This window comes from Sinocyclocheilus anshuiensis, unplaced genomic scaffold (assembly GCF_001515605.1).
Source record: "Sinocyclocheilus anshuiensis isolate Anshui unplaced genomic scaffold, SAMN03320099.WGS_v1.1 scaffold127, whole genome shotgun sequence".
Classification (NCBI taxonomy): domain Eukaryota; kingdom Metazoa; phylum Chordata; class Actinopteri; order Cypriniformes; family Cyprinidae; genus Sinocyclocheilus; species Sinocyclocheilus anshuiensis.
The window spans coordinates 203,909-213,081 of record NW_015552528.1 but is presented as its reverse complement, the minus strand read 5'-3'; the positions used below and the strand labels follow the sequence as shown (position 1 = coordinate 213,081).

The 9,173-nt window shown below is 40.7% G+C and overlaps 1 protein-coding gene across 2 annotated transcripts in view; it reads left to right on the top strand.

Moving 5' to 3' along the window:
* The window catches only part of LOC107663580 (gastrula zinc finger protein XlCGF8.2DB-like), a 15,893-nt gene extending 8,690 nt beyond the window's left edge, over positions 1–7,203 (top strand). The window contains exons 3-4 of one of the 2 annotated variants that reach the window (XM_016453815.1): positions 5,945–6,738; positions 6,823–7,203. In XM_016453815.1, coding sequence (XP_016309301.1) covers positions 5,945–6,738; positions 6,823–6,942 — 914 coding nt within the window. In that variant the 3' untranslated portion in view covers positions 6,943–7,203. Of the gene's footprint in view, positions 1–5,944 lie in introns of both variants that reach the window. The other variant, XM_016453814.1, reaches the window with a different exon arrangement.
* The last annotated feature ends 1,970 nt before the right edge of the window (positions 7,204–9,173 follow it).

Below are 9,173 nucleotides of genomic sequence, written 5' to 3'. Positions count from 1 at the left end.
TCCGACTCTGCTGGGGTGCAGGCCATCAGCGCGAAAAAGCCTAGGATGCTCCCAGAAAAGATTCCAATTATTAACAAAGAGCAGTTTCTGTTCTTTACATCATGACAATAACCATTCACTTAAAGCAAAAAGTTTACTGAACCTTTCGTGTCCTCGTCGATACGTGGGAAGCGGCGGTCCTGACATAGACCGGAGGCGGCGGAGGGGGAGAGGTCGTCGCCCGGGACCTGGCTCGCGTCTTCCGCTGCGGGTGCACCCAGGGTCCATGGTGTCCCGGCGCCGGAGTGAAGGACATCTGTGAAGGAGTGAAGGAAGATCACGTCCTGGGTGCACCGGGCCTGTGCAGAGAAACACACGGAGTAGAGGTGGTGGGAGAGTTAGCAGCACGCTGTATACTTACCCCAAACTTGTGAGCGTCAGCCCGGGATGTTTCCAGCGCGGCTCTCCGCTCTCTCAGCTGGGTCTGCCTCTCCACCAGGTCGCGGATCTGCTTCTCCACGGCCTCCAGCTCGACCTGCACCGAATGCAGCTCGAACGTGTCCTCACCTGCACTCAAAGGTAGACACACATCCGCCATTAAAGCAAGTAACAGTGAGTAAAACAATGGTAATGTGTGTGAATAGAGTATTAGCAATGTAAGTGAGATTAGCGGCAACCATGCTGGCGATGCTAACGGGCTAATAGCGGACTCGGGAAATAAAAAAAAAACTATTGATAAGGCGCTCTGGTTGTTTTTGTTGTAGAATACGATAGAGGATATGCAAGTGTTTTGTTAAAATGTTCACGAAAGAAAGAACAAACCTCAAGGGGAAATTTTCCAGAAGGAGGAGACACCACCACCTCCTGATGCTCAGGGCATGTCAGTCTGAGATAAAAAGATATATTCAATGAGTTGGTTACTTTTTAAAAATATGGGGGTTACCATTGCAGATTTCACTTACCTCTGTAAAATCAAAGGCCCCTGATGTCACAAAGTACTGCAGGACAGCGGACGATTGAGGCAGAGGCTGCAAGACAGTGGACCACTGAGGCTGAGGGACAGCGGACGATTGAGGCTGAGGCTGCGGGACAGCGGACGATTGAGGCTGGGTTGCTAGTGACTCTTAAGGATGGCTGGCAATGCGTGTCAGAAATTGTGCCCGATTTAACAGACTGTGTTGACTGTAAACAGTAGCAGCAGTGAAAGTGGGACTTCGCCCGACATTTTAAATTGCATTTTAAATGGGTCATATGATGCGATTTCAATTTTTCCTTTCTCTTTGGAGTGTTACAAGCTCTTGGTGCATAAAGAAGATCTGTAAAGTTGCAAAGACTAAAGTTTCAAATCCAAAGAGATATTCTTTATAAAAGTTGAGTCAGCCACGCCTACCTAAAACGGCTCGTTCTAACGCCCCCCCATGTCTACGTCCCCATCTGGGAAGATTTGCATAACGCCACCCAAATGTTCACGCAAAGAAAGAAGGCGTAACTTTTATTCTCGCTGTAGTATTGTTGCCACCGCCGCCATGTCGTGAAGGCGCTGTGTGCTTCGTTGTGAAAGCGAAACTACTTTGTTTGGTCTTCCAAAAGAGGACGATATCCGCTTCGTCATGCCTGGAGCTGATCCGTGCTGGTTGCTGAGGAAATACATCAATTTCGCGCTGTGGATCGCCGGATCGGCTTTCACCGTGGACGAAGCCACGAGGTCGTCACATGTGGTTGCCGCAGGCATCACAATATGGTAAGGGACGTAACATTTCCGTCACATGCTTGAGGAATTCGGCCAATCACAACGCACTGGATAGCTGGCCAATCACAGCACACCTCGCTTTTTCAGACCGATGAGCTTTGTAAAAATCGACTTGTTTCAGAAAGGCGGGGCATAGAGGAGAAACAATAATGTACAGTATGTGGAAAATAATGTTTTTTTTTAACCTTAAACCGCATAAACACATTTCATTACACCAAATACACAAAATAATGTTCTTTTTAGCAACATCATATGATCCCTTTAAGATGGTGAAGTCTGAAAGGGTACCAAAAAAAAAAAAAGGGGATTTTACTATGGAGCTGTTTAAAATTGACTGAAATTATACTCCTCTTGTCTGTGTTCCGCTCTGGCTCTTGAACAGTCTGTGATGTAATATTTGTCATCAGCAGATTGCTAAGGTCTGTGCACACAGTCCATGTGTAGCTAGATTTTTGAGATTTGAACGTTTTAGATGCTTGTGTGCTCAACTGTGCGTGAGATGGGTGGAACACAGAAAATTAATTATACCTGAACCTTTAAAGTAAACATTCTATAACAAAGTCAGAAGCAATGAAATTAGCAGCTTACACAATACATAGCGGACTCTTAAAATCACTAAAAGACTGGTAAACTCACCATGATGTTTCACTGCCAATTGAAGGTGATTTTCTATGTGATAATACACCAGCTGTGGCATACTGGTGCACTGGCAGAATGGGCTCTTACTAGTGCAGTTTTTTAAGGACTGCTCACACTCCCCCTTGTTTAACACAGTTTTATGCATTTTTACAGGGGAAATAAAACAAGTGGAAAGAGCCTTTGGGTTATACAGTGAACATAAAAAGAGGAGAGAGATGTAGGGGTAGGATTAGAGACTAACACTAAACACTACAACACAAAGTAATAAAGTAAATAGCAAAAGTGGGAAACAGTGAGTATAATGAAAGATGACAGTTACAAAGACCTGCAAACAGAAACAAGCACAGACCATGAGTTTTAACATCAAATATTATATTATTCTAGTGCAGTGGTTCACAACCTTTTGTCCTTGACCATCGCCGTACCGTATTTTTACTTGAAGCACAATTAAACTAACTCATAATAAAAGATGAACGGATTATTACAAGGCTTCTGAAGGTATCATCAAATCTGATTTAATGCTTTTTATTTTTTGATTTATTTAATGTCATACACACGACCCATAAAATAAATAAATGTAAATATATATATATATATATATACACACACACACACACACATTAGTCAACATTTGAAGTGGATCAAAAACGTTCATTAAAGTTGTCCTAAGACAAGAATGGATATTGTTTTGGTTTAAGGACAACATTAATGAAAGGTTTTGATCCACTTCAAATGTTGACTAGTATAAATATGTAACGTTATGTGTATATATCACACTACCATCAAAGGATTGTAATGTTTTTGCAACAAGTCTCTTATGCTGCAGTAATACTAATATTGAGAAATATATTATTTCAAATTAAAATTACTTTTCTATGTGAATACATTAAAAGCAATTCATTCCTGTGATTCGAAGCTGAATTTTCAGCATCATTTTATTGATTGTAATAAAATCAGAATCATTCTCGCAGAAGTTGCTCAATAGCACTTCCCCATTTCTTTCTGACTTTAAGAAATGTACATTCTCTGCTCTGAAGTTTTACTCCACCAGTTAACGTTACCAAAGTGGTTCCGCGTTTGTATCGCATCAATGTACATATTTGCGACAGCAAATTAAAAATTATGTTCAAAATAAACTGGTAATATTTTCTTTCAAAACCATCTAAAATTTGTAAATGCCTGCAGAAATAAATGTAATGACTTTTAATGCAATTCAAGGCCTTAATTAATGCAAAGCCCATTTAATGACTTTTAATGCTTTTCAATGCCCAGCGGTTATTAGCTGCCAGTCGATTTAATAATTCTTAGAAACTACTGAAGAAAAGTTGTTTATACATCGATTTTTATATTTTTGTCTAAAAGCATATGAGTTCCCGCGCTAAAATGGGCACGGGCACGGGTCGGAAACCGCTGCTTTAGTGAACGATGTTACACGAGGCCGATCTTATTTTAACTACTTCACATCTCCTTATATAATCGCCCATTAATGACATAATGAACGTAACATTGTAATCAAAGATTACAAATAATCAAATTAGACAAATCACATAGCTCATCTACTCACCAGTGCAGCGACGAACAAGTAGAAATGAAATCCTGCTGAGAGTCGTTGGCATCATTTACTTTGTCATTAACCAATGATATGATTTGTGGGCGGGGCGACACATGTACCCAGATGCAACCCCACCCCATTCTGCAGGCTGCAGCCAGGACCTTCTCGATCGCTGTGCTGTTCAGACTACATGACATCTAGGCTGTCTTGAAGTCGTTGTGGTGTTCACACTACGCAACACTACGTCAATTATCCGCAACGGGGTCACACACTACACAAGCTGACAACAGTTCTGTCACCCAACGACTCTATCCTGTCCCCAAACCACGTTTAGTCACGAAAATACATGCAAGAAGTTGAACGGGAATGATGCGAAACAACACGTGGAACAGGAGTTGTTTATTTAAAAATGGACATCGGGAAGAAATTAGTGCTGCAAGCTGTTTGCGTGATGAAAAAATTAGCTCCATTTCTTGTCCAAACTTGTCTTAAAGCCGTGTTGCTGCTGCTGTTTTTCTTCCGCTGACCTCAACCCATGTCTTGCTCTCATTGGCTGTAGCTTGTAGAGACACCTGACACCACGTGATGTCGAGTCGGCCGACCGGTCCAGATATTTAGCATGCTAAATATTTATTTGGCGTCTGCAAGCCTCTTTGATGCGTCGTTGAGTAGTTCACACACAAAGATTGCCGAGCGCTGATCACCCGCTGATTTTCCCTGTCAGCGAGCTCGTTAACTTGCACATCGGGCTTAAAATCCTGTAGTGTGAACTAGGCATTACACTATTTTGTTGTTACGTTAGCAGTTATCTCACATTTTTGCTAGGCTAGCTAGCTAGATACAGTACATTTCCCCGCCCCCCCCAAACAGCTTACTAGACTTTTGTTGCAGTGTTAATTTTTGGGAAACCTTGCCAGGGATGTGGTAACAGTTTTGTATAATTAAAAGGCACCAGAATACAGGAAATGGCATCTACTCCAGTAAAATGAGGATCCACCCACATTTTTTTTTCGCTCGCACTGTCTTCAAACTTTTCAGGTATCTTAACATTTGAATCATGATGTCTATCAAATTTTCATCATTTTGAAAATATCACATTTTATGCACATTTTCAAAATGGTGAACAGACAGTTTGTCAGATTCTGGCAAAATCAGTATTGACTGAATCGGCATGATTCATGGAATCAGGAGACACCAAGATTATGATTTTCACAAACTTTTCAAAAGTTCTGAGCAAAAATAGACATTTCATATTTTACGACCTGTACAGTGCCACTGTTTCCAAGTTCAGCATGAATCCTCAGCTCATGGTGCTGATGAAGTGTCCACAGGTTTATGTTTTATTGATACATGTGTTACGAATATTCAAATTCAGGTCAAAATCATTAAGTTCACGTCATCGCAACTTTTGAACAGAGTTGAGAATCAAAATTCAGATCAGTCTTTTTTTTGTAGCTCATTCGCATAATAATCTGAGGCCATTTGATGGGAATCAGATCAAATTTAGTAGAGAAAAATGGAGTTCAGTACATTTCAAAATGATGACTACTGTAACGGGCAGTCCATGTAAAATGTAAACTAAAAATTAGTTTTAGTACAAAAGTTATTAAAAGTATCAAAAAAGTGAATTTTTGAACTGGTGGCATTCAAAAGTCTCTAGTTGGTCGTAGAGACCCTAAAGTTGATCAGATTACTATTCAGGACCACACCAGTCAGTGTGCCAAATTTGATCATTTTGGAAGGTATAGTTCATACGGCTTCCATAAACTCCCATTTGGGGAGGAATAATAAGAAAAAGAAAGCCAACAGATACAAACGGGATTACAATACTGTCTGCTTGGCCCCTGATAAACACAAAAAGTCATCAACTTTAATATTCAGGGAATACAATCAGACTACATTTTATTTGATAATGGGTAGGGGACGCTGGCCCCAAAAACTTTGAGGATAGCGAAATGTTTTGATATCTGCTGCTTTGTGCCATTAAACTGGGGTTAACTCGTATTTGTCTCTTTTCACCTCAGACCTGATGCCGCTGAAAGAGGAGAGTCAAGAACTGAATGATGCGAAGGAAGAGAAACATAATTTCACAACTGCAAACAATATTTTAGTTGTTCAGACTAAAATGTCTTCCTCACGAAAAAGAGCTCAAACAACTAGATCTAGAAGTTATTTCACCTGTCAACAGTGTGGAAAGTGTTTTACACATAAAGCAACAATTAATGCCCACATGAGAGTTCACACTGGGGAGAAACCTTTTACCTGCCCTCGGTGTGGAAAGAGTTTCACAGTTAAAGAAAATCTAAATACTCACATGAGGATTCACACTGGAGAGAAGCCTTACACCTGCCAGCAGTGCGGAAAGAGTTTCACTAAAAAAGAAAGGCTTAAAATCCACATGAGGATTCACACTGGAGAAAATCCTTACACCTGCCAACAGTGTGGAAAACGTTTCACTGAAAAAGGAAACCTTGACGTCCACATGAGAATACACACCGGAGAGAAACCTTACATATGCCCTCAGTGTGGAAAGTGTTTTACACATCAAGGAACCCTTAATGGCCACACGAGAGTTCACACTGGAGAGAAACCTTTCACCTGCCAACAGTGTGGAAAGAGTTTCACAGTTAAAGGAAATCTAAATACTCACATGAGGATTCACATTGGAGAGAAGCCTTACACCTGCCAACAGTGTAGAAAGAGTTTCACTAAAAAAGAAAGGCTTAAAATCCACATGAGGATTCACACTGGAGAAAATCCTTACACCTGCCAACAGTGTGGAAAACGTTTCACTGAAAAAGGAAACCTTGACGTCCACATGAGAATACACACTGGAGAGAAACCTTACATATGCCCTCAGTGTGGAAAGTGTTTTACACATCAAGGAACCCTTAATACCCACATGAGAGTTCACACTGGAGAGAAACCTTTCACCTGCCAACAGTGTGGAAAGAGTTTCACAATTAAAGGAAACCTAAATACTCACATGAGGATTCACATTGGAGAGAAGCCTTACACCTGACAACAGTGTAGAAAGAGTTTCACTAAAAAAGAAAGGCTTAAAATCCACATGAGGATTCACACTGGAGAAAATCCTTACACCTGCCCTCAGTGTGGAAAGAGTTTCACAGTTAAAGGAAATCTAAATACTCACATGAGGATTCACACTGGAGAGAAGCCATTCACGTGTCTACAGTGTGAAATTAGTTTCACATATCTCAAACACCTGAAACGTCACTTGCAAACTCATTCTGGAAAGAAATTGCAATGTTCCTCAGTGTGATGAGGTTTGAAAAACCTAGCAATTTCAAAAATCACCTGTGCATCACTCTGCATGGAGGGCACTTCATTGTGATCATTGTGCTGAAAGAAAGAAAAATCACACTTACAGATACAGTATCTCACAGAAGGGAGTACACCCGCCACTGGAGTCCTCTTCCACTCCTCCATGACGACATCACGGAGCTGGTGGATGTTAGAGACCTTGCGCTCCTCGACAGATGCTCAATAGGTCTGGAGACATGCTTGGACAAATATAAAATATTTACAAAAATGTGAGGGGTGTACTCACTTCTGTGAGATACTGTATACCTGTAATATCACGCAGAAGTGAGACCCTATTTTTGTTCTTTGCTGAGCCAGTTAAACTTTAAAATTCTTTTCATACAATTTAAAATTGCACCAGAAGATATGTGGAAGTGTGAAATTAATTTTGATTGAATAGAGGCATCGCTTTTATATTTGGTTCAGGTTAATACGTCACAATCAAAATATTACATAAACTTCCATTTTGCTGTGACAGACACAATGCAAATGAAAATTATAAATAAAAAGGACATAAACCGAGGGAAATAATGAATAATGCACTGCATTTTTTGATGTATCTTTAGTGAGAGAATGCACAGGTAAACATGTTTTCAGTCTGGATTTGATTAGGGCTACTGTTGAGACTTCTTTGATGACATCTGGAATCTGGTTCAAGCTGTAGGTTGCATAATAGCTAATCACGTGTAACAATGTATATAAATTATCACAAAATATGTGTGCAAACACTTTGAAATATCTGGATTTCTGATTTGATCTTAATTTCTGCTTTTCACATTTTAATTGAATACATAAAATAGTCATTTACAGTGCAACGTAGAGAAAGTAGGTGAACCCTTGAAATTAATAACTTGTAGATCCTCATTTAGCAGCCAAACCTCCACTAGATGTTTTATGTCGCTGCTTATTAGACTTTTGACCAATTTTGGGTCGTCGCTCCCAACAAATCGGTTTCAGTTTATCAATATTTAGGTAAACCAACAGCATGAAATGGCAGGACTCAGAAAAACATATACACTAATTACCCATAAGATTACAATTACTTACAGGTGACGTGAATAACATTGATTGGGCAGATTCCCTCTGCTCTCTGAAATCCAAAAGAGAGCAGCCAAGTTCTGGTTCCATCTATCAGACACGCCCACAGATAGCTACCATCACAAGTCAAGTTAAGTCACCTTTATTTATATAGCGCTTTTAACAATACAGATTGTGTCAAAGCAACTGTACAGCATTAATTAGGAAAATAGTGTGTCATTAATGCAAAATTACAACAGTAAACACTCAATTTTCAGTTAAAGGCAGTTCATCATTGAATTCAGTGATGCCATCATCCAGCTCAGTTCAGTTTAAATAGTATCTGTGCAATCAAGTCAACGATATCGCTGGAAATTAAGTGTCCCTAACTAAGCAAGCCAGAGGCGACAGCGGCAAGGAACCAAAACTCCGTCGGTGACAGAATGGAGAAAAAACCTTGGAAGACCCAGTTGGGGGGCCAGTTCTCCTCTGGCCAGACGAAACCAGCAGTTCAATTCCAGGCTGCAGCAAAGTTAGATTGTGCAGAGGACTCATCTGGTTCCGTGGTCTTGTCTCGATGGCCGTCTAGGAAACGAGGTCTTCACTGGGGATCTGTCTCTGGGGCTCATCTAGTTGTCCTGGTCTCCGCTGACATTCAGGGCTGTAGAGGTCCTCTCTAGGTGCTGATCCACCATCTGGTCTGAATACGTACTGGATCCGGGTGACTGCAGTGACCATCTGATCTGGATACAGACTGGATCTGGTGGCTACGGTGACCTCGGAATAAGAGAGAAACAGACTAATATTAGCGTAGATGCCATTATTCTAGCGATGTAGCAAGTACATTGGGTGTTATGGAAAGTGTTCCCAGTTCCGGTTGACCTAATTAATGCAGCCTAAAAATCCTTTAAC